Source organism: Xyrauchen texanus, chromosome 33 (assembly GCF_025860055.1).
Source record: "Xyrauchen texanus isolate HMW12.3.18 chromosome 33, RBS_HiC_50CHRs, whole genome shotgun sequence".
In the NCBI taxonomy this organism is placed as follows: Eukaryota; Metazoa; Chordata; class Actinopteri; order Cypriniformes; family Catostomidae; genus Xyrauchen; species Xyrauchen texanus.
Window position 1 is genome coordinate 17,099,397 of NC_068308.1, and position 27,287 is coordinate 17,126,683.

Consider the following 27,287-nt stretch of genomic DNA (forward strand, 5'->3'; position numbering starts at 1 on the left):
CACCAGGGATGATTTTCCTCAGAGGGTGATATCACCTCATCTGTGACTCATTCCTCATCCTCAAAATTCCACATCTTCCTCCCATCTGTCATCCCTTCTTCCCATGAACATGTCATTTGCATCAGCAGTACTCAATCCACATCAGTAATCTCCCCATCATAAACTCTTTATGTTCATAAATTCTTTCCCTTCCAATTACCTTTGCCTTGTTTCAATCAATTTGCGTTTCCCTGTCATTCTCCCTCTCGTCGTCCTCTCTCTCTGTTTCTCCCAGTGTGTAAGCTATTAAATGTGAGGTCCCAGATGTGGCCCATTAACCCCTGCACCCCGCAGCAGAAATCCAGAACAGCCATGCTAACTTCCCCGATTGCCCCCAAACCCCAACTAATACAAACATTCCCACACCAGCTCATAAGTCTTTCTGTTTCTTAGCATCGTCTAACCTTAGCCACATACTGTAGTGTTTACAGACTTGGCTTGGGCGATATTTTGAATATTTTCTATATATCTGCGTTGATTTGGTTGGCAAATATCATGAAGTAACATTGTGAATATCATGATTTTAATGCGCTTTTCATTTGACCTTAAGTTTGCTAAGAGGACAGGGTATTGCCAGCCAGCTCACGATACGATACAGTACATATTCGATACATATGTCATGATTCAATATATCTCGATACATCACAGTATAATAATAGAGCGCAACTGTGTCCATCCACTTTTTCAGCCGTCTGGGTTCCGGAAGTATTTACCCCAATACTTTCTTCCATAGACTGTTTATAAAGTCCTTCATAAAAGAGTTGTAAGCCATGAACCATACCAACCAGCTCCGAGTAGAATCACAACATCACAAACTTTTGTTTTAAAGCAAAAAAGTGTTTGAAAATCAGACATAAAGACAAAGGTACAAGACTGTGCACTCACCGTCTTTCATGAGGGCATGAACTACAATCCCATGAAGCATTGCGAATAATGTAATTGAATAAAATATTATGGGAATATATTACAGCCCAACCGATATGGAATTTTTGAGACCGATGCCGATTTTAGAGGGGGAAAATACAGATATGGTGGCCGAGGGGCCAGTGGTGGCTCAGCGGTTAAGGCTTTGGGTTACTGACCGAAAGGTTGGGGGTTCAAGCCCCATCACTGCCAAGATACCACTGTTGGACCCTTGAACAAGGCCAATCTGCTCCAGGGGCGCTGTTTCATGGCTGACCCTGCGCTCTGACCCCAGCTTAGTTGGGATATGTGAAAACAACTGCATTTCATTGGCTCTGTACCTGTATTCTGCACAATGACAATAAAGTTTAATCTTATCTTATATAGTTAATTTTTGAGCTGGAATGAAAACAGGCCTTTTTTTATGTGGACTGTTCACCGATTTTGCACCGATATGACTATGCAAAGGTACTCAGAGAGCTGCTTTCTTAAACAAATATTTGTATCAAAGAATATTTGATATTTATTATTATACATTGTCAACAAATTATTGAAATGAACACTGATAAAATAAAGAATAAATAATAATAGCTTAACAAAACATCACTACTGTATGTTTAGTATTAGTCAGTTGCTGACCATTAAAATAAAGAATACATTTAAATAAATTTATTTGAATTTCACATCAAATTAATTGACGACCTTCGATGTGTTGTGCATTCTAAGATGCTATTCTGTTCACTACATTTGTGCAGAGTGGTTATGTGAGTAACTGCAGCCTTTCTTTCAGCTCAGACCAGTCTGACCATTTTTCGTTGACCTCTCCCATCAACAAGGTGTTTCAATCCGCAGAACTGCCACTCACTAGATGTTTTTTGTTTTTGCAACCATTCTGAGTAAACTTGTGCATGAAAATCCCAGGAGATCAGCAGTTACAGAAATACTCAATCCAGCCTGTCTGGCACCAACAATCATGCCATGGCCGAAATCACTGAGATCACACTTTTTCCCCATTTTGATGGTTGATGTGAACATTAACTGAAGGTCCTGACCAGAATCTGTGTGATTTTTTGCATTGCACTGCTGGCAAACTATTGGCTGATCAGATAATCGCACAAATAATTAGGTGTACAGGTGTTTCTAATAAAGTGATCTGTAAGTGTCTATATCAAATATTGACAGAAAAGGCTAAAAAATGTTGAGAGATAATATTCTTTACACACACACTCTCACACTTATTCTTATGATGCTTAATGCTCAACTCGCTGAAGTAGAGCATTGATGCAGACATGGTCAGACTTGTAGAGGGTGCATTTGGATGCACATAGAATGAAAACAAATGTGCAAACATATCTATGGCGAAAGACTTCTTTTGCAATACAAGCAATTTGGTCATGGTAGTGTTCCGTAAGAATGGATTTCACAGATCACGTGTGTTGAGTGCACTCTTGTGCTAATCTCTCTCTCACTCTTCTATCTCTCTCTCTCTCTCTCTCTCTCCCCATTTTCTCTCTCTCCCCATCTTTCTCTGGGGCTATTTAGTGTAATATGAGAATCAGAGAAATATGGGCACTGTTTATGTGTTTTCTTTCATTTTGATCACTGCACTTCTTTGTAGGCTTTCTTTCAAAGAACTTGGCTGACAAAAAAACTTGCAATAGTAAGTATTAGAGTATAGTTTTATTTGAGATCGCGCCAATGTTTTATATTCTATTTGCTAAGAAACATCCTGTTCTCTTTTTGTATTGTATTCAATTTCATTAATTAATTATACAAAGATTATTTAAATTCAAGCAACTCCGTAGCAATGACTCAGTTTGTCTCTCTCAACAGTGCAATGGTACTGGCAAGCTCATTGTCCACTGAGAAGTAAACAAGAACTCACACTGTCACCGTCAGCAATTGGAGCAGTGGACTTTTCCGTTTTGTAGTTTATTACACACACAAAGGAAGTATAATTGCTTTTCCGGAGTAAGAGATGATGGATGCTCTGGACTCATTGCAAGGATCCTCTTCTCTGGAATCCAAAGCTGAACGTATCGCCCGCTACAAGGCAGAGAGAAGGCGTGAGCTGGCAGAGCGGTATGCCAACCTAGAGGAAAGTTCATCCAAGTGCACTAAGAGACATCGGGAAACAACAGACACATCAAATGCAGTGCCCAGCTTTGAGCAGAACACAGATGTTTCCTCTGAACTGAGCATTAAGTCCAGTAAAGATACCAATGCTCTGAGTGAGCAAGGAGAAGGGAAAAAATATGAGGGAAAGTCTGAAATGGATTCCAGAATTATCTCCATTGATCACAGTGAGGAGAACAAGGAAGGATTACGATCACGCCAACAGCACAGGTGAATTTGAGTCTCAAGGCAATACCATAACATCCTTAAAATTTGACCTTTTTAGAAAAGTAACACAGGTCTCCCATTTCACAGTTCTTTAAGTTCAGATTGAGGCAAAAGTTTAAGGTGCTTTCTAGAGGTTTATCGATAGTGGATTTCGCAGATACCGATAACTAAGGTGGTGGGAAAGGCAGATAACCGATTAATCAGCAGATCGTTTTTAAAATCAGTTTATAGAATTAAAGAAAAACAATAATCGTATTCTTTCTTTTCTATGCAGGGCAAAGAATAAGAGTCCAAAATGAATAATGATTAATGATGTAAAAACAATCAGCAACTATAGGCGTTGATTTTTGCAGATCAAAAAAGCAAAAAGCAACTATTGGCACTGATTAATTGGTAAAACTGATCGGTATATCCAATTACAGATATTGGTCTAGCTCTAGTGCTAAAGCTTTTTATGCAGGGATGGGAACTGAAAATAATTTTAACAGTTTTGTTCCGACTTCTCTTAATTCTTTCGGAAATCGAACTACACTGTGTGCCCAATTATTAGGCAAGTGAGTATTCTGATCTTATCATTATTTCATGCACATTTTCAAACATCAAACCATATAAACTTGAATGCTTATTGGATTCAATCATTTTCAGGTGGTATGTATTTGTGTAATGAGGGAGGGTGTTAAGAAAGTGACTAACACTTATATCAAGGTGTGCATAATTATTAGGCAGCTTCATTACCTCAGGTAAAAAGGGCCAAAAAAGAGATTTAACTGACACTGAAAAGTCAAATATTGTAAAATGCCTTTCAGACGGATGCAAAACCACCGGACAATCAAACGTTTTGTTGCGAATAGTCTTTATGCAGGACAATGCTCCATCACATGCATCCAAATACTCCACTGCTTGGCTATCCAGCAAGCGACTCAAAGATGCCCAAATAATGACTTGGCCCCCTTCCTCACCTGACTTAAATCCTTCTGAGAACTTGTGGGCCCTTCTCAAACATGAGATTTACATTGAGGGAAGACAATACATCTCTTTGAACAGCATTTGGGAGGCTGTGGTTGCTGCTTCAACGAAAGTTGATCATGAACAGATCAAGAAACTGACAGAATCCAAGGATGGAAGGCTCATGGCAGTTATTGAAAAGAAGGGTGGCTATATTGGTCACAATATTTTTGAAAGGCCAAAAATTAAGTTTAATTGTCATTTTGTGATACTTATCTGTTGCACCTACTCTAAAAATTGAGAATAAACAATTGAGTTGGGAGAAATTATTTTTGTAATATAGTTGCCTAATAATTGTGCACACTAATAGTTGCCTAATAATTGTGCACACTTATTCCCCTGAGAAAGACAAAACTCACTTTTTCTATGTTAAACATTCAGGTTTGAGTTTCAATACAATTTTGGATTGACTGAGAGCATTGTGTTTGTTTAACAATAATTTGTTTAACAAATCAATCCAGAGGAATACAATTTGCCTAATAATTGTGCATGCAGTGTATACTGGTTTTTGATATACTAAAACGGAACGTTTAATAATTGTCGGGAATCGAACTACACTGTTCATACTGTATTTGTTTTATCCACTAAAAATAACCCTTTCATAAGTGTCAGAAATGGACTACACTGGTCACACAGCTGAGTAGAGCTGCAAGAAATACTATCTACTATACTAAATACTAGTATTTTCGAACTCCATTTTCTCCACTTCAAAGGAAGGATTTGCATTCAGGGACCAGTAACAAAACTAAATGTTAATGGTTCCTGTTAGGGATGTCATAAAATATCGATATATCGATTATTGATCAACATGTTATTTTATTGATATATTTTTTGAGGCATCTATATAATAAAAGTCACAAGGGCTTCTGCTACCCCATACTTGGGTATCTGAATCTAAGGAATATAAAAATAATTTAAATGTAACATGAAATGCTGTCATAATGCTTTAAAACTAACATGATCTTATAACATTCATATCCAACTAAATGCGATTGATAAACTCTATAAAATATTTTAATATTTTGGTAGAAGATCCCTCAAGAACCACTGCTTTTACTCTCTCTGGGCTCCCAAAGCAGTTTTGTATAGACTATTTTGACTGTTTAGGATTTTTTTTAATAATCTTGGAACTTGAAAATTCAGAAAAATGTGCAATATGCAAATGTGAATGTATTTTGTTATAAATAGCGATATCAAACAAAATGAAAAAGAAAACTGTGATAATATTTTTGCTCATATCACCCAGCCCTATCCACTCCATGAAAAGAGCTGTATTTGGACCAGTAGACTCCTGTATAAACTGCTGGATTTCAGAAGTATTCTGAAATTTACTGTCCTGGAGTCTCAAATTCCACAGGCCCGTATACATCCGATTATATGCCATTTCGGATGTATAGTGACTGATGATTCCTTCTGTGTTATGGCCATTTGTTGCCATGTTAAGTAATCCCTTTAAATTGTCTGTCAGGAGACTTTTTCACACCTGAGTCACATTTGCATTTCTCAACTTCAAGATAAAATGGTCACTCCTATTGGTCATTTTAACTGGATTGGCTGCCCTTACACTTAACTTACCCTAAAGTCTTGACAACCATTGGGTCACTGCATACAGCATACAGTAGCGTTAATTTTATTGGTTACAATTTATTTAGCATATCCCTAAATCTTGACACCTATTGGGCTACTGCATGCATTAGCTTTAAATTTATTGGTTAAACTTTACATTTAACTCACCCAATCCCAAAAAGCATTTAGCTTATGCCTCTTATTACAGGCCTTTAATCAATGTTGACTCGACATATATGCTGAGACAATAATTGGATTAAAAGATCTTTATTTAAAAGGAAAGTTGAAATATACAAAATATAAAAATAATAAAATATGCAAACATCTGAAACGCATTGTGAAGTTTCAATTAGAGTTCAGTAAATTAACTGGCATCTGACTCTGACACTTGTCATCACATGAAAGTGATTAGTTCCCAGTATAATGTGAGAGATTATCAGAATCATCTTAATTGCCAGGTATGGTTACACATACAAGGAATTTGTCTTGGTGACAGGAACCTCCAGTGCTCAACAATACAATACAGCAACAAGACAGAGATAATAAGAAAAAATATTAAAATTAAAATTGGATAGAAAAAAAAGTGTGTGTATATATATATATATATATATATATATATATATATATATATATAGAATACACATAGATAAAAATAATACATATATATATATATATATATATATATATATATATATATATATATATATATATATATATATATATATTAATTTAGATCAATTCGAGATTTTAACCATTAACTTATACCGTTAAAACACACGCTGAATTCAATTACAGATCTTGTAAACAACTCTTTTAGACATCTTAAGCAAAAAAACACTTGTCAAGATATAAATATAAAAGGCTTCCTTACCTTTATCCCAGAGTATCCCAGTCAGATATTCATTGTCTGTTGCAAAGGTCCAAAGCGGGAAAAACTGAATTGAACCATATTGATCATCAGACATTTGGACAGGAAATGCTTTTACATTTAAAACAACTTAATTGGATTAATTTGGATTCACTTAATAACGTCTTCCTTTGGAATTACATTTAAAAATTCTTTAGTTAAATTTATTAATTAAACAAAATGCTTATACTCTTGATTACAAAAAATATTTTTGGTTTAAAAAAACATAAACATAATTCTATTAAATATAGTTTATACATTTTATTTTCATTAAATCTTCTAAAGCACAGAACCATGCTGGCTTTTTGTGGACGTTAACGGGTACATGTTACATCTAAACTCATTTACAGTTCACAATTGCTATGAAAGTAATCAGGAAAATTCTTATTTTGTATCAAGCAATTAAACCAAGTGTGGAATCAGCCTTGGATGTTTGAGAACATCAGGGTCAAGGAGATAAAGCTTTACAGAGGGTCAACACCAGGACACATCCAGCAGTTTCGTCATCTGCGCTTTTTGTTTTGTTGAATTTAGTCAACATTGCGTGTTTCATATTTATTGGGGAAATTACAGACATGGATTTTATAAGCGAATGTGTGGGGGATCCAGAGGAGAAAGTGTGGATGGGCAACATAAATCCGCCACTTGGGAATGTTCTTTTATGGAGAACAGAGCAGAATTTCTCTTCCTTGTTTGGCGCTAATTGTGCTTAGTGGAAATGTAAGTATTTCTCACCCACGTAAGTCTGGATGTTCAAGGAATGCTTTGTATTGCCACATCCTTTTCCCTTATCTGATTGACTTGATTGATGTCTTATTAAAGCTCTAAGATGAAGTTGCTTGATTACCAAGGCAAACAAAGGTGTCAAATCTATGGCTTTTGCCCGAGTCGCTCATTACTTTCACAAAGATTAATATTGAAAGCATAAACATGAACGTGGCATGTTATTCATTCTCAGACTCAACTATGACATGTCAAACCAGTCAGTCCTGCCCCGGCATGTCACTGTTTAATCGTTCTATGTTGTATAGGTTTATCTGGACCATGTAGGCAGACAATGTGTCAAAGTGAAAGTAAGTCTGGACAGAATTTTTAAATTGTTGACACGGGCCAAAAAGTATGTCTGTGTGAATTGTGACGCCAGGAAGTACTTGGCTATTTGCTCAGGTATGTTCTTTGGTCAGCTGGACACAATGGTGGTATGGTTGATGTTACAATGTGATAGTACGCCTTGAAGCTGAAGAGTGTAATTGTCGTGCCACTAGTATCACCAAATGGAATGCAACAGTCTGGTTCTGTAAGTATAAATTCTATACATTTTCTCCATAGATTAAGGTTTACAAGTTAACATTAAAAATCAATTAAAGACAGACACATCATGATTCCAGATGCTGTAAATCAATGTTTTATGGTTCTGCTTATGTTATCGGTCAGTGTTATTTCAACTTCATAAAATAAAAAACATGTTTAGTAATGGAATTTCTAGTGAAAAACTACTTCCCGTGAATCCTGAAGATAAAGGTCCACTAATCAGAATAACTGCCAACAAAGCACACCAAAAGAGCTTTGCAGCAATCGCCCACTCCCATGACACATTGTGAATGACACAATTGAGTTGCTCTTCCTGCACTTTTGAACTACTTGTATATTTGTCTAAATATCTAAATATTTTGTCGTAATGTTAAAATATGTTTCTATACATATAATCAATGATTTTGAAAAGTTTTCAAATAGTTTCAATAGTTGATGGGATTGTAGTTATCCCTTATATTTAACACGATGACCGCTAGCCCTAACCCTAACTAAATGCTACTGCCATCATATACCGCATGTGTCTGACAAAGAGAGAATCAAAATAAAGAGAAATACAACAGAGGAGAGTTGTTAAAGAGCGAGTGGTTATCTTAGACTCTGTCAAAGAGGTGTTTTCTTTCTTTTAGCTCTCCTACAGCGTTTGCAGTAAACACCCGTAATTTGCTATGCTGTGGAAATCTTCCAACGGATGCATGGCAGCACTACGCAAGTTAACAGATAGTGTAAACAATGAAATTCATAGGGGAGTTTTTGTTTACTTCTCATCTGTTTGCCATATATACAACAAATGCACCCATGTTGTGGTCATGCCACTAATCCCCCTAGGTATAGTAAAACATATATTTGAGGAGATGGAAGCAGCATGACTGAGAATTATATGTACCTATGTAATTCTGCCCTCTGTAAACATATCCAGCATGGCTAATAGGGCTCATCTGCAGGCTGCCTGTGCTGTCAGCACTGTTCTTTATGAATGAATGGGTTACAGAAGCGGATTTACTGTATGGAAAATGAAGACTTCACCCGCATCTCTTGGCATCACCCGGAAACGCTCGCTCACTGTCAACTGAACCAGTGTCAAAAGCAAAACCGTGTGAGATAGACCCAGCATGTGCACGATAAAGACTGATTGGCATCTAGAGAAAATAATTGTTTTGAGATTTTTAAAAATTGAATTAAAATTAAATTAAAATTGAGCTTTCAATATCATTTTTATCTATATGTATAGTGTCTATTAATGCACTGGAAATTATTTCTGTGATGCTTTCTGCAACTCTTGTCATGTGGAGGGCGATGTCGCTTGACGCTGGGTTCAGCCTCCAGAACCAAATTACAACTGCCACGAGAAGTCATCTGTCCGAGGCGAAGACACAAATTTTATTATCATTAAAATATGAAAATTAAAATGACTGGTAATAATAGATTATGACGGAATTTTTACAACCTTCTTTGTCAAAATGACAGATGATGAGAAAGTCTAATGCAAGCACTGTATGTGTGTGTATGTGTGTGTATATATATATATACTTAATTTTCATAGCCGAATTTCAAACATTACAAGTAAACACGCTAATTAGACGGACAGAAAACATGGACAAGTTCTTGAAAAGTAAAAATATTGACGATGGTTAGCCTATGGGATAGTGGTGTGCCGTAGAATGTTTTTGTCTTAAGAAGTGTGCCGTGGCAGAAAAAAGGTTGGGAAACACTGGAGTAAATGATGAGAGAATTTTCATTTTTGGGTGAACTGAAAGTTTGACTATTGCATTAGCTAGTCATGGTATTTAGAAGTGTTTCCCCTAGTGGAGCATCTCTTAAACATTAATGCCATGCTTTTCTACCATTAATCTCTACACTCTAAAAACAGAAGGCTTTTTGTCTGTTTCTCAGAAATTATCTTCTGTAGACTCATTGTAACACAACACTCAGTCTGGTCTTCCTGGGAAAATGAAACTGTATAAGCTCTTATTCATGGTATTACCAACATTTTACAGGACAATAGGCTTTGAGGGATAGACTAACAGCCTCTTCAATGGGTTGTACTGTTGTTTAAAGTGTCTGAATCGTTCCACTGCTGAAACATTGCTAAAAAAATAATCTTTCTAAAATGTTTAGAAGATAAAAGAGAAAACTATAGAAAACGTGATTTGTGGAAATTTAGATCTATAGGAGCTTTATACAGCTATACTGTGCATGCCATTGAAGAGACTTTAAATCTATCTGTCACAGACTCTTTTTCATTCACAGCAAAAATCTAAATAAGATGCTAAAATGAATGTCTATTGGACTGCTGATTGGGTGTAGATAAGCTTTCAGCCATATGTGCTGTCTGGTAAAGAGTCCTCAACATCGTTTTACTTTATTTTTTAAATAATTTTGAACATCCTTGTGTTGTTATTTTCCTGAGCTGTGAACAAGATCTGCTCCAAAACCTAGTGTGCCTACTGCCTACATAGGCAGCTACTTTCTAAGGGGTCGTTTAAATAGAAATGTCTATGCGTTGCAAAAGCTAGACTCCGCAACAAATGGAACAGAATGCAAATGCATTTTTTAAAAGTTTAATTTGTATTTAAAGGTGCATCCAGTACTTTTTTCCTCATTTATAAAGTTTTACTTTTACGAAATAAATAGTAATTTTAACAGGAATCTTCGCAATGTGTCACTGGAAGTCCTACAAGACAAACAAAAAAGCCACCTTTAACTTTACATAGTGTCTTAAAAATATGTCTGTTTACTGTTTCTTAAAAAAAGAACAGTAAACAGTAAAAACACAACAGTAAAATACATCTTTGAAAAGCAACATGCGCAAAAACGCATTTGGCGTGTCCGATATGGAATACTCTACATAAGACAATAACTCCATCCCACTGGCGCGCCACACAGGAGGCAGGACTCTCAATACATTTACATGTTGCTAAGCTAATGTCGTGATTCTCTTAATATGCAAAAAAATAAAAAATAATAATAAAAAAAATAGCACAAGCAAATATCTATTCTCATCTGCTATCTTGGATGAATTTTTTCACTATTATCATATTGCAATGTATACCAATGGATGTGATGATGTGTTAGTATTTGTGCAAAAAGTATGTAGGTAAAATAGTGCCTAAATGATTTGCCTGTGCAGAGTAATGTTTGTGAAAGCGTAAGTCAGATTGCAAGTGAAATGTTTTGTGTGCCACAGAACGTTATGTAAAGGTGAAAATCAAGTTGCAAGCAGAAAAAAAATATTATCAATATTCTAATGCTTTGCATAAGTGTAATTCATGTGTTGTGTATTAACACAAATTCATGTGTTAATATTAACACAAAATGTGGTCCGTATTCTTCTGACTTTTTTCGCACTTACGCTTTTGGCACTGTTTTTATTATACTTAAATATGAATACATACACGTTCTTTTATTGTGAGAGTAAAGTTGATCTTACATTTTATTGATATAATTATGATTCTCAATCTGATGTTCAAATGTTTCTTCTTGTTGCTGTTCATTATTTTAATTATATTTTAATTACTTTCAATTATCATTGGCATGGCACATGGGTGATAGATGAAACTGGCTGCTATCATAAAATTAATTCTCTGTTCAGAGAGTTTCGTTTTATATGACTTACTTTATTCATTTGTTTTCTTGAATGAGTTCTATGATACAAGCTAATTCATCAAAATGCTTGCCAATGATAATTGAAGAAACATTTGAACACCAGATAGAGAATTATATTTATATCAATAAATGGTGTCGGCTCAACTATACTCTCACAATAAAAGCATGTGTATGTATTAATATTTCAGTTTAATATTTAAGAGAGAAGTGATACCCAGAGGAACGATCCTTAGCTATATGAAGAAGCTGTCTGTCACGTTGTTAAACCAATCAGATCAGATTAAACTGGTCAAGGAAAACCTCATTTGATTGGATACTAGAAGCAGGTAGACCTGCCTTTCTCCTGTGCTTGCAAAACTCTTTTCAGTGAAAGATTTGTGCCAAAAGTGTGAGCACAACAAAAGGGAAGACGGAACAGTGTATATCGGATTATTTCTGGAAATGTTTATGCCACAAACACAAGTCATTTACACGTTTGCAGTAGTTTATTTTACACATATAGACTGATTCTATGTCAATCAGTTTTGCCGTTTATTACACCCTTTCACTGGTTGCATATTGCTGATTATAAGTTTGCAACGTTTTTGCCCATGTTTAGGCGCATAAGCAGTCCAAAATGTAAGCATGAAAAGAAAAAAAAGTCAGAAGAATACAGACCACAGTTACTTTGTGTTAATATGAAATTGCAAATTCACAACAAATGACTTGCGCTTAAGAAAGCATTAAAGTGTTGCTAATATTTTGTTCTTATGCTTGCAACTTGATTTACACCTTTACAAAACCTTCTGTGTGCATGCAATTTATTTTTACGCTTGGAATTTAATTTACGCTTTCACAAATCTTATTCTGCGCATATACATTTTACTATCACGCTTGTAACTTTTACAAAACCTCACCCTCACGTGCAGATCATTTAGGCACTATTTTACCTTCATAAAAAAGAGGTATCTTAGGAGGCAACATAATTAAGATTCCTAATTTGTGGAACAAAGTTTTGAATCAAGACCATGTCTGTGTTATCTTTAAATGCTTCCTCTGTAGGCAGCTCACTAAGTTTTCAAACAGAGCAATACGATTTTCCCTGATTTAAATGTTTTCACTGCTTTTATTGGTTAAATTTGGCAGTGTTATGGACAAAAAACATTTGAATTATGCTTCAGACCACCATTCTCCATTATAGTTTATTTTTCAAAGCGTAAGAAAGTCCCTAGAGGCTGATCAGACAGTCGGCTAGAAGTCCTGGAGCCTGCACGAGGATAAAGGTATCAAGCGTGACTTCACCAGTTCTAGATTGGCCTGTTGTTACACTTCCTCAGAAACCTCATACCTCATTGCAATGTTTTTCTGATGGGCTGCACTTGTCATGTTTAGTGTATGGTTTCTCATGTGTTTAACTACCAGTGTATACTGTCCTTATCTGACTTAAGGAGGACAATAGAAGTGCAGGGATAAGGGTTTCGGATGAAGTTTTGTCATCTTTTTTGTGGTTTCCATATATTAATCTATGAGCTCATTAGTCTTTTCCTTACTCTCACTCTCTCTCTCTCTCTCTCTCTCTCTCTCTCTCTCTCTCTCTCTCTTACAGTCCGTTAGAAGCAGAGGAAGCCCAGAAACCAAAGGGTAAGTCTTGTCCCTTTCATTCGTTTCAATGAACCTCTTTGTGAAACACAGTTCCTTTCTCTTGGCTCCATTGTGACTCACTCTCCTTTTTAAAAGAGCGGAGAGACAGTACTGTACACACATACAGCTGGATATAATCTTGTGAAACACACAAACAGGCTCACAACACAGATGTGCTGTTATTGGGATGTGTGTGTGTGTGTATATATATATATATTTCTTGAGGGCAGTGATACTCAAATGTCAGGCCCCCAGGCCAGATGTGGACCTGGCAGGGTATTGCTGCGTTAGCACCTTGTCTACATTGCAGTGATGCGACGGAACAAACTACAATGATTCCAATTGCAAACCGCTGCATGTTCACTTTCAGTGTGAACATTTTAATTTACATTTATGCATTTGGCAGATGCTTTTATCCAAAGCGACTTACAGTGCACTTATTACAGGGACAATCCCCCCGGAGCAACCTGGACTTAAGTGTCTTGCTCAAGGAAACAATGGTGGTGGCTGTGGGGATCGAACCAGCGACCTTCTGATTAACAATTATGTACTTTAGCCCACTACACCACCACCACAGCCTTGTTGATTATAATGGGAGAATTGTAGTTTTGTTGCGTTGTTTGCTTGCGGTGTAGATGGACTGTTAGATACAATAAAACATGTACTTTAAATACATAAAGAACTGAATATTTAACTGAATTTTGCTGAATTCGATTCAATCTTAATTTACTTGCACTTTAAAAGTTATATTTTAGTAATAATAATACAATAATTGAATATTTTTAAAATGTCATGTACTGTAAATTCTGTAGTTCGACTGAAATCATACCAATCTGTTCTTTGCTCAGTCGGACTTATATATGTAGATGATGCGATTATATCTTGGTTTCGTCCAGCATGCATACACCCTAATCCAACCACAGTTTGACACATTTTTTTCTCCACATTTCAGAGCATGCCTTGCACACAAAGGTGAATATGCTGTATGTATTCTAAATGTCGGCTGATGTCCTTCATTTCCAGTTATGTATTGTGTCATGTATACTTCGATAAATGGATGAAGACAATGTGCAATTAAGGTTTAAATATTAAAATTCAGATGTCTATTTTTTCTGGAAAATATCATGTCTTTTAAAGACTTTGATATTTTAATCAGCACTTATGATGGTTTTTGAAGAATGAGGTGATAAAAATGTAGCTGTTTGTGAGCATGTGCACAAGTAATCGATTAATCGAGTACTCATTCAACTTTAAATATTAGAATATTGAAATTAAAAACAATGTTGTGCCTTTGCATGCCGTGAGCAATATTAAAACTGCTTTTCTCACCTAAATGTTGCCATTTGTTCTCTCAAAAAGAAAACTCTGCCATTATTTAAAGGATTTGTATCTCTTCAGAAGACTTGGAATGTATGTTTCTGTGTGAGTGCAAATGTTTTTAATGTAGTGCTAATTTTTTCAATAGAAAATTGGGTTCAAAATTGAACTTAGGTTGAACTTAGTCTAAATTTCAAGTAATCGATTACTTGCTTTTTTTTATGTGTTTATGTGTTGACTACAAAATTACTCTAAATGCCCATCCCTAGTCCTTAGGTTGTTGGTTACTGCATTTAAAATTTTAATTAAAAGATAATTATTAGTTATTTATGATTGCTCTTAACTGGTCATTTTATTATTTGTCCCTTGGTCACCAAGTTCTTTTTTTTAAGTGGCCTCCAAGCAAAGTCATTTGAGTATTCTTGTTTTAAGGGATTATTGGAGTTTCTGTGATGTAGTATATTTCTCTCCTTTATGACATGTTCCATAGAGAGTACAATGCGGTGAGGTCATTTGTTTGAATGTGTGAACTCAGCAAATTGTTTTATTTGTCCACATCACTAAAAGCTCTGGAGGAGTTGAGCATTTTTGTGAAGTCAGCTTGCATTTCTCAGGAAAGTCAACCCACCATTTGAGGATCAAAACCAACCTGATTGACAATACTGTAAAAAAAATATGAAGGTCAAACTGTCCAAGGCTGATACTGTCATCGGTTTCAAAAGTGTTGACTCATGGACCACAAATTGTTTTACTGCATTATTAAAACAGAAACAGAAAATGCATTACCACTGTACAGGACACACAGACACTTAAAACACTGTGCAGAGAGCAATTCTAGGGCATAAATATTGGTGAAAACTGGTTCTTATAAAAACAGCCTGAGAGTGAAAACAACAGGAACTGTAAATTGACAGGTGAAATTGATGCTTGAGTTTTCAAGGGTATTGAGGACCATGTTCTTTTGCAGGGGTGGGAGGGTTTATGTGGGTTCAGAGCTTCACATTTAGAGCCGATACAGTCATCAGAAGCTCATCCAAGACCGTTGAATAGATCATCTGTTCCACTACAGCGGCACGTTATGTTTTACCACAGAATTATGACATATATCAGCTAGAGAAAGGCGAATTCAGTACACACATTTTCACTCACCGAGAAAAAAGTAGTTTTCTCAATTGTGTTTGATGCCTATCTGCAGTGTTGCAGATCATGGTTGACAAATGGCAGCAATTGCTAAACAACAGGCCCATTTCCTGCTTCCATTTGCTTAAAGGTATAGTGTGTAATTTATGTGTCTCTAGTGGCAACAAATGGAATTGCAAAAAACAATGGTTGTTTTCAAACAAAACTCCCAAACACTCCCAATCTTCCATTGGTCAACCAAACAGATAGTCCAGCCTCAAACTCATGCCATTAGGAGAGCCAGTGTTGGTGTGTTGGGCTGGTCTGGATACTCAGAGCAAATGTTTTTATGGCACCACAGTGTTTACACTTTTCGGGAGAACCAACCTACCAAGGACCTTCTTATATTTCTCAAATTAAGCTGGGATAGAAAGCATTTTAAGGTCGAAAAAAATGACACACTTCACCTTTAACATCACCAACCCTTTTGATGATGTGAACCATTTAAGTGAGTTGGAAGAGAGGCAAAGCAAGGAAAAGTGTGCAAGTTGTGGCTGTGTTAGGTTTCCATTGTTTGTTCCTAGTTAGCAATATATTTATAGCATTTTTACATTTGCAGTTGTGATGAAACATATGCCTCCCAATGTAATGTTAAGTTAAGTATTATACTGTACATGCAACTCTGCCGCTCTGATCATAAACAACCTTTTTCGACTGGTTGTGTTGCAATAGTTCAGGCATTAAGAGTGCATGAGTGCTCATTTTCACACATTTGCTTTTACCCAGAGAAATGGTCTTATCACCCTTTCACTGAACAGGTGGTTTTCGTATGTCCATTTCTTTGTGGACCAAACAGTGTGCTGGTGTCAAGAGAAGTACTTAACGATAAGTGTTTCTAGAAGAGCATAGTGTATGTGTGTGTGTGTGTGTGTGTGTGTGTGTGTGTGTGTGTGTGTGTGTGTGTGTGTGTGTGTGTCTGTAAGAGGGCTATTTTTCTCAAAATTACAAAAGCAAAACAAACTGTTGAACTAACCTCATGGGAGAGTGACTTCATTCAGTGCATTTGATATTTTATGCAGTAAGATTACAGTTTATTGTACGTTGAAACAACTAAACAGAAACAGATGGGTAATGACTTCAAATGAACTGATGGCCTGCATGTATACATTTGTGTTTGTGCATGCACTGACATTCCTGTGTGTTTCCGTGTGTTGACAGACAACTGGAAATCAGCTGATGATGCCAAAACCGGTGTGCCTGCCAAGATGTCTCTTTCAAAAGTATGTGCTCTTTGTCCTTAAACGCTGTAATAGACATCTGATTCGGCCGTCACCATGCATCACCTCTCCTCTTTCTCTCTCTCTCTCACAAACAAATTTACACCATCAACACAAGACACTGACTTACCAGACAGCTCAAACAAAAGCACCACAGAGCATACATTCTTCGTAAGTCAACCTATGAATGACTTGGTTGTACAGTACAGTAATTGTTTCTGCACATTACACTGCGAAAATCTAAATAATTTTAACCAAAAATTTGATGATTTACATTTAATTGCTGGCCTGAAAAGCAGTTCATATTGAAAATATCAGTAGTCTGATACAATATAACAACTCTTTAACAACCACAACTTTACAGCCCAAAGACAAAGTCATGTCTTCCCTTTCAAGTTATGATTAAGATGTATGCATCACGTTATTATGTAGACATCTGGTCATCTAATTTCATGACAGGAAATTATTTTTGAGGATCTTTACACTGAATTAAATGGATTGCTGTCAGACGAGCTCTGCAGTTGTTCTGAATGGAGCTCTCTGTAATGCCTTTCAGCTGTGTGCTATTATGAGAATGTCTGAAAGTTGGACTTGAAGATGTCCAGGTGTCCTCAAGAACACTTGAGAGAACACACCATCGTTTTTGTACCCAGAATATTTTGGCTCCACACGCAAGGCTCAATATATCTTTTTGGCTCTGTCAAGAGACTGTAGGAGTGAATTCACAGCCCTTCAGATGTCTCCTTTAGCACTAAATAATACATGTAATACATTATCAGATCACATTTTTCAGTTAAAATCTTGTTTGAAGAAGGGAATGATCTAGAGTTTTACTAGCTGCATGTCAGATGAAAATACAGATGTCTGAAAAAGGAATGTTTCCAGTTCAAAACAAGTCAAGCTGACGCAACAGCATCTGTGACATGCAGTCAATTGCCACAGACAATCATTTTGACTTGTTCCTCATTTTGTAAAAGCAAACAAAAATCATATATACAATAATACACTTACAATGGAAGTCTATGCATGGGGAAAGGCATTCCAAAACAGAAATGTGCAACTTGCACTTATTAGGGATGTAGCGATACCGATACTGTTATCATGTACTCATACTTGTGCTCGTAAAAATGCTTAGATACAAAAAAACAATACCATCTGATGTACGAATGTCATTATGTAAACAGTCAGCACACAAATTCTACGTTATGTCCTAGTGAGATTATTTAACCACACAATCTGCAATTTAATGAGATACTTTGCATATGCTTCATGCTTCAAATGTGAGCAGAGCACTTGTGAATGTCTGGAGAAAGTGTTGTGCCGACACTGGCTGCTCTGTACATACTTTTTATTTATTTTTTTCTCCCCAATATGGAATGCCCAATTCACATTGCACATGCCTTTTAAAGCTCCTCCTTGGCTCATACTGGGAAATCACCGTCATGTGCATCGAGGGCTCTGTTTGTTGCAGACAGTACCGGTGCTCCCTACACACATACTACGCAGTCTGCGTAGGGCACCAACTCCCTAGGGGGTCACCATCTTACCCTTGGAGGGCACCATAAAATCCACTCGCACGTTATACAGTATCTCACAAAAGTGAGTACACCCCTCACATTTTTGTAAATATTTGATTATATCTTTTCATGTGACAACACTGAAGAAATGACGCTTTGCTACAATGTAAAGTAGTGAGTGTGCAGCTTGCATAAAAGTGTAAATTTGCTGTTCCCTCAAAATAACTCAACACACGGCCATTAATGTCTAAACCGCTGGCAACAAAAGTGAGTACACCCCTAAGTGAAAATGTCACTTTCTTGCACTAAAAAGGTTAGATGCAGTGCCACAAGTACAGTATAACATAACGCAGGTGACTGGTGATGCGTTTTTAATGGTTGAAGTTCTTTTTAACTTGACACTACATCTACAAAACACAGCACTCCTACACGAGACGCTGAATTAACAAAAAAACATGGTGAAATGGTCAAAGTTGTCCGTCTAGAGCTGGTTTACATAGAAAAAACAATTGGAAAACTGTGTGGATGAATGCAAAAGTGTTGACCCATTAGGTGAGGTCTTTGGCAGTTACATTTTGCTCTCTTGTAAGTGTTTTGTTTTTTTAGATAAAGCAATGGGTTTTAAAACACTTTGTGAGGGAAAGGAGTTCAATTTAAAAATGTGCATCTCAAGATCTTCGCGTTCTGTTCCATTCTGTTGTACTCCGTCTGTTTAAACAGCCCTTGTCTGTTCTCAGATCAGCCAAATACCATTACTATCTGGGAATATTACTACCGTAATTACAACTGTAATGAATGATAAACACTGGTTTTGTTGTTATTATGTCGATTGTGTCTGTGGTAGTACTGTAGCACCAGTGCAACACCATGTTAACATAGAATTGTCTGTTGTTGCTTTTCCCCCCCCTCATTTAACTTTTTACGAAACATTTGAGAATATGAACTGGCTAAACCTTTATTTTTTATTCATGCACTTTCGTTTTAAAATGGAAAACAGCCAGGGCAGCCAGGAATGTTCTTTGCAATTATATAACACTATACTTTAATTTATATATATTTGTTGCGCCCTCTTGTGGACTACGGAAAGAACGTCAATTTCAAAATCTGGTGACTTAAAAATTCTCATTTACTTAAAATGTTGGTAATATTTAAGTTAGTTTCTCAGCTCAGTTGACAGCCCTAGTCCCTTTTTATGTATCTTTGCACGTATCTTGCAAAAGTAACTGGGATTACCACCTTTGCATGGTCATGACAGGAGTTGATAAATGGAATGAAGGCCTAACTGTGCAGAGTAAGCGGTTTTAACACACTAGTTCCATGTTAGCACATACTGTATACCCATATTAACACTGATTTCAAAACTGTGTGTATTTATTTATTTATTTTAGCATTTGCACCTGATACCGAGGCTTGTCCTACTTGCTTCCATTTTAAAGGCATTCATGTACACATTTTTTTTTTCCAAACAGATACAGTCATTAGAGCTGAACTTGTGTATAACCCAGAGAATTTCTTTAATAGTTATTGAATGAGTCTCCCCTCTGACATTTTTCTCTCTCTCTCCCCCTCATAGTGAGTGAATCAAGAGCAGCCAAAACCACTCTGACCTCTGTGCCCTTTGTTAAGTCCCTCTCTCAAACCGGCCTCATTAAATCTTAATACAACATCTTTTCTCAGGCTCTGTGTGTCTATGTGTGTGTGTCAGGACCCCTGCAGCACTGCATAGCACCTCTTGCTTTGCCCAGCATAGCTTTGTAAAGGACTTCACAAAACTTCCTGGCTCTGAATGGGTAACTGTGAGAGCAGAATGGACCATCCTTGGAGGATTAGTTTAATGTGGAAAGTACCCATGGCTCCTCGCTTTCCGCAATTTAATGTGCTGGGATTCTTACTGTTTTTTTTCTTCTTTTTCCTTTGGACACCAGGGGCTGGAGAAGACTGACGCCTCACCTACCCCAAAGAACCAGGAAGAAGACATTACCCACAGTGCCAAGCAACAAAGAGACCAAATCAACAACGAGAAGAGGAAAGTTTCCACCAGGTAATTGTAGGTAAAAATGGATTGCCAGCTAGTTTCTTTAGCCTTTATCTAGTTTGGAGTTAATTTGTATACAGTACCTCTGAGGGGATTCATACAAGCTTTGTTCTTTGAGTTTATTATCCTCAGTGCTAGTTGAGTTTTGTTTTGTTTTCTGCCAGAAGGGCAGTGAGTCACATCAGATGAATGCAAAATGCCTGTCTGTGAGATAAGCATCTCTCTGAAGCCTGCTGTTTGTTTGTGTGTGTGTGTGTGTGTGTGTGTGTGTGTGTGTGTGTGTGTGTGTGTGTGTGTGTGTGCGTGTTTTTGTGATTTACAAGGACAATTTTGTAAGTTACAAATTAGTAATTACAAGGGTATTATGCTATATATGTGATTTATGAGGACATTTCTAGTGTCCCCATAATTCAAATCGCTTAAAAATCATACTACACAATGTTTTATTGAAAATGTAAAAATGCAGAAGGTTTTCTGTGAGGGTTGGGTTTAGGGGTTGTGTTAGGTTTAGAGGATAGAATCTATAGTTTGTACAGTATAAAAGTCATTATGTCTATGGAAAGTCCTCATAATGATAGGTAGACCAACATGTGTGTGTGTGTGTGTGTGTGTGTGTGTGTGTTTATTTTGAGTGTATGGCTGTGTTTATTCTTTTATAATAAGCTTTCCAGAAATTATCCCAGTAGCTCAACCATGTTATGTGTCTGAGGTTAATAAAGGAATAGTTCACCCAAAAAATATAATCATAGTCATAATTACCCTTATGTCATTACAAACCTTTACGGCTTTCTCTCTTTGCAAAGGAATATTTTTAATACAATGGCAGTGGCTAGTAAATCACTTTAAAGCTTAAAAAATTACCCAAAGTATCATAAAAGTTTACATGCAACTTATCATATTCCAATTCTTCTGAAGGGAAGCAATTGGTTTTGGTGAAAAAGAAATGAAAAGAAATGTAATTAATTTTCCAGTTCATGAGCACTATAAACGACGCTCGTTCACAGTGGCTCGCATTTTCATGTGAGAACTCGTGTTGTTTAAAGCTAAAAGCGGGTTGTTTTTTCAATAAAACCTTTAATATTCCCTCTGTGTTGAAATACACTTTGTGTGTGTGTGTGTGTGTGCGTGTGTGTGTGTGTGTGTTTGGGTACGTGCTTAACTATACTGTAATATCAGGACAAAATGTTCCCCAAAAGTGAGAAAAATCTGCTTTTTGGGACACTCAGGGAAAACAATTTGATAGACATAATTAAGAGTTTTAATTAAAATGTAAAAAAATCAAAAAGGATTGCTATAAAATTTAGGGGTATGGGTATGATTAGGGGGTACAAAATATCAGTAGCTTAGACAGTAGTGGTCAATTGAACGTCATCACCAAAACCATGTTGATATAGTCTGGGGAAAAACTGGTCTCCAAAAATTAGCTAATCTGACAAAACCTTCCTTTGGATCCATTTGAAGATGTCCTCAATAGGAAAAATTATTAATAAGTTTAGCAAATACAATTGTTTTTTTTTTTTTTTTTTTAAATGCAGACATTTTAATATACCTATAATCATAGGGTTTGGTTGAAGGTTAGTCTATACTGTAGTAATTATAATTGGTTTATACAATAGAGGTCTATGGTATTTCCCTATTTAGATAGTAAAGTAAACGTGTGTGTTTGTGTAGGTGGCTTGCACACATGTTTCTAGAACGTAGGGAGTCTGATTTATTGGCGATTGTAGATCTGGTTCTTATTACACTAAAGAACAGACCTCTGCTACCCTTCACTGGTTGGTTGCATCATGCCCAAGTGCTCCACATTACCGATCTTTCTCAGCACTGTCTGGACTCTCTCAAGCAGTCACAAACGGAGGGGTTCTGGGATTTCACCAACAACTGCTGTTCTGAAGTGCAGGCAGGATGGTTGTAGGGTTTTGATAGTGTTACTGTTTTAAAGACTGAGATCTGCTATAAATTTAGCTTTTTGTAGGAACTTTATACTCTGAGTTCTGGATCCAATCTGATCTGGCTCCATTCTCTTAGCAGGGGTCTTCTAGTTATTTTTATTAAGTCTGATTTGGTGCAAGACTACAATATCCAGGTCCTCTACACTCAACATACACATATAAGTGTGTGTGTGTGTTTCTGGTTCATTGGCATACAATTCACTTTGAGCGGCAGTTTTCAGATCTTAAGTTTATAGTGCTTTTATCTTCTGGGTGTAGCTTTACAGTCCTAGTTCAGAGGTTTGGACTCACACAGATTGCTTTGAAGTGAGGGTGTAAAACATAAGGGTGATTGTTTGCATGTGTGGTTTTAGGTTTGTGTGTTATGAATGACAGTATGATGTTTGCGTATTCACTTATCAGCTAGTGTGAGTTAATATTGTGGATCATGGTGTCACAACCCCAAAATGGGTCATAGATCTGCTCTGATGTCATGGACAATACTACTAATGGAATACTAATGCAAATAATAAAAAGCACCTTGCCATGTGAGTATGTGTAGGGTGGCAGCATATTGTAAACAGACTCATCAACCTTTAAAGAGAGGGAAAAAACAGTTCCTATATCTTAATATCAAAGGTTGTCCAATCAAACGCAGTCCAATCAAATGTGATGCAAATTCATCTGTCACATGTTTGAAGCTAGCAAAATTAGGTAGATGCCATATGGAAAAGCTGTCTGACATATCCTCGTCCTCAAAAACTAAGAACAACACTAGGCCAGGTATAAAAAATATGTATTTAATAGAAACCAGAATTGCCAATTTTACAATTTAGCCTAGGTCATGATAATTATTTTGCATATGTTTGGGCCTTTTTATTTATTTGTAATGTTAATACATTTACATTTTAGATTTTTGTTTGCTTTTGTACAATGAATTTTGGTACTGCATTGTCCAATTAATGTACAATGTAAAATTTGGGCCCTGAAGCAAAAGCAGTTAAGAAGCAATATTATACTGTATATTATATACAACAGTTAGCTCCGGTCCTCAAATCTGATTGGACGAGAGACGTGCCATGAGATATCTCACATCATCAACCCTCAGACGCTTCATTTCGCTTGTGGCATTCCAAACTAAAGTGTAAGAGCAGCGCAGATATGTAAAAGAGCTAGATGTGTATCTTCTTATTGTTATGAGCCAGAAAAGTTTGATGTGCATTGAGTCAGCACACATCAGTCAGCAAATGGTTTCTTTGAAATGATCTGCATTGTTACTCACTCCATGATCGTTCTGATTACTACTACACAGCTGAGAGACACAACAGACGTAATAATCAAACACATACTCCAGGTTTTTTGGCTAATACCGGAGTTTCCACGGTGTGAGGAGATCTAATCAACATGGCGAAGGAGAGAACCGTTTCTGTAGTGAATGACTCTTGCTCACCGGCTACTGTGAAATACTTGGGGGGACCCCCGATGAGACATGTATTTTTACACAGAGAAAATAGGATGTTTTTGACAATTTTTGTGTTATGAGCCAGTTAAGTTGACGTGCACTGAGTCAGCGCTGACAGTCAATGTGCAGTTTCTTTGAAGTCATCGGCATTGCCTCACTCCATGATCGCTCAGATTACTACTACACTACAGCTTCAGCATTAAGACTTATCACAATAGACTGATTAAACACACAAACTCAAGGTGCTTACATTTTACCGAAGTTTCTGAACATGGTAGCGGTGAGAACGGTTTCTATAATGAATGATACTTGCGGAGGCTTGTATGCATCTTTTGAACTAGCAATGGCAGATTCTGATCAACTTTGAAAGTTTTTTCCTCATTTTTGTTTACTTGTTCATTTAACTGTTGTACTTAAGCAATATCAAACTCGCAATTGTGCTATATGGTCCTAAATCAGCACGGCTGTGACTAACTGTGGCCAACTACAGCACTCTTCCTCGTGTGATATTACTTAAGTCTATTGTGTGTTCTTTGGGTTTTTGCGTTGAGTGTGTGTCTTCCCTTTGGTGGAGTTTGAACCAAATGCTCTTCCTCACTTTTGTTCATTGGCTGCAAACATCACTATGACTCACTTTAATATGTGTAAACATTCACAATGATTACATTTGGAAAGCTGCCTGATTTTTATGAAAAAACATTACAGAACATTATTATAGCAGCTGTTTTCATTTGTTTATTTGACCCAAAGGATCAGTTAGGCTAATTAATGGTAATGCTCACAACCTTAATCGACACAAAACCAGAAATGTGTTCCTTTAGGCTCAAAGTGGATACCATTTAGCACTATCAACTATTAACTTTAATAAAGTGCCCATTGTTACAATGATTCACATTTAAACTAAAACCATCAGACCTGGATGAAGAACAAACTTGGCTAGTAGCTTTCTCTCTCTTTAAAATAACACCTGAGCTTTTTTGTCTCAGGTTTTGAGATTTCTTGGTGCAAACATAAAGAAACTTCCTCTAAGAAAGACCTGAGGGCAAATTTGTGTATACATTTATTCCAAATGGGATGTTTAACAGAAGGAAAGTCATTTGCACTCTTTTTATAGTGAAATTTAAATACTGTACAATAGAAGCTCAACAAGTAAGACATTTGTACACAGTTTATGTTACAACTTAAAGGTAACAATGAATTACAGGCTTAACAAAAGAAAAATTGAAATCTTTAATTCCCCCATTTGGACTCTGTTTAAGTACCTCCTGCTTGGGAATTTTTGGTATGATGTGTTTTGTTTAAAAATCTCCTAGTATATTACTAGCAAAAGTTTTTCAAAAAGTGTATCTCTTGTCTCTGTCTATGTCTGCAGTGACAGTCACTCCCAGTTTTCCTCATCAGATGAGGGTGAGAAAAGTTCTGAAGAAAGACAGGATGAGGAGAAAATCTCCTGCTCTCAGGCCTTCACTGCAGGAGATGAGGATGAGGAGGAAGGGATGGAAGATGAGAAGGTAAAGCAGTTAGTACTGTGCAACAGCCGAGACTGAGGATGATTTCATGATATATCTGTCTGCTCCACACTGGTTCAGTATTCCAGATCATCAGATAAAGTGTTTGAGTGTTCCAGAGAAACCACATTAACCAAAGCTTTGCTGATCAGTGCTGTGCTAATGTTGTGTTCTGTCATGGTGAGGCATCAGCGGACCCAGAATTTGTGGGAAAATCTGCAGAATTTTGTTTAATGGATTTAAACATGGTATAAAATCGATTCAACAGAGTCTAGAGTACTTCTTGCTTTCTATTAGCTACAAATATTATTAAATTGGCACATTGCTGTTGCGCTTTCTCAGCAAATATGTATATATATGAATCTGATTAATTAATCTGCAAAATATTTTTTTAGATATTATTTATTTAATTGATACTTTTTCGTATTTATTTAAATATACACTCACCTAAAGGATTATTAGGAACACCATACTAATACTGTGTTTGACCCCCTTTCGCCTTCAGAACTGCCTTAATTCTACGTGGCATTGATTCAACAAGGTGCTGAAAGCATTCTTTAGAAATGTTGGCCCATATTCATAGGATAGCATCTTGCAGTTGATGGAGATTTGTGGGATGCACATCTAGGGCATGAAGCTCCCTTTCCACCACATCCCAAAGATGCTCTATTGGGTTGAGATCTGGTGACTGTGGGGGCCATTTTAGTACAGTGAACTCATTGTCATGTTCAAGAAACCAATTTTAAATGATTTGAGCTTTATCCTGCTGGAAGTAGCCATCAGAGGATGGGTACATGGTGGCCATAAAGGGATGGTCATGGTCAGAAACAATGCTCAGGTAGGCCATGGCATTTAAACGATGCCCAATTGGCACTAAGGGGCCCTAAAGTGTGCCAAGAAAACATCCCCCACACCATTACACCACCACCACCAGCCTGCACAGTGGTAACAAGGCATGATGGATCCATGTTCTCATTCTGTTTACGCCAAATTCTGACTCTACCATCTGAATGTCTCAACAGAAATCGAGACTCATCAGACCAGGCAACATTTTTCCAGTCTTCAACTGTCCAATTTTGGTGAGCTCTTGCAAATTGTAGCCTCTTTTTCCTATTTGTAGTGGAGATGAGTGGTACCGGTGGGGTCTTCTGCTGTTGTAGCCCATCCACCTCAAGGTTGTGCGTGTTGTGGCTTCACAAATGCTTTGCTGCATACCTCGGTTGTAACGAGTGGTTATTTCAGGCAAAGTTGCTCTTCTATCAGCTTGAATCAGTCGGCCCATTCTCCTCTGACCTCTAGCAACAACAAGGCATTTTCAGCCCACAGGACTGCCGCATACTGGATGTTTTTCCTTTTCACACCATTCTTTGTAAACCCTAGAAATGTTTGTGCGTGAAAGTCCCAGTAACTGAGCAGATTATGAAATACTCAGACCGGCCCGTCTGGCACCAACAACCATGCCACGCTCAAAATTGCTTAAATCACCTTTCTTTCCCATTCTGACATTCAGTTTGGAGTTCAGGAGATTGTCTTGACCAGGACCACACCCCTAAATGCATTGAAGCAACTGCCATGTGATTGGTTGATTAGATGATTGCATTAATGAGAAATTTAACAGGTGTTCCTAATAATCCTTTAGGTGAGTGTACTTTGTTTATTTATCAACATTTCTCTTGAATCCGCTGCTATTTTGAATGAATGTTTTTACTGAGACTGTCAAAATACATTATTGGATTGCCTTCATGAAAGATACAGTACATGAGATGCCTGTAAAAATGTCACAAAAAGAAAGTAGCATAATTGTAGCATAAATTAAAATGC

General features: G+C 36.8%; 1 protein-coding gene across 4 annotated transcripts in view; it reads left to right on the forward strand.

Moving 5' to 3' along the window:
* LOC127626654 (supervillin-like) overlaps positions 1 to 27,287 on the forward strand; it is a 77,346-nt gene that overhangs the window by 20,837 nt on the left and 29,222 nt on the right. For all 4 annotated transcript variants that reach the window (XM_052102636.1, XM_052102633.1, XM_052102634.1 and 1 more), the window contains exons 2-6: positions 2,776 to 3,288; positions 13,266 to 13,300; positions 16,955 to 17,016; positions 20,456 to 20,571; positions 25,331 to 25,469. In XM_052102636.1, coding sequence (XP_051958596.1) covers positions 2,921 to 3,288; positions 13,266 to 13,300; positions 16,955 to 17,016; positions 20,456 to 20,571; positions 25,331 to 25,469 — 720 coding nt within the window. In that variant the 5' untranslated portion in view covers positions 2,776 to 2,920. The remainder of the gene's footprint in view (positions 1 to 2,775; positions 3,289 to 13,265; positions 13,301 to 16,954; positions 17,017 to 20,455; positions 20,572 to 25,330; positions 25,470 to 27,287) is intronic.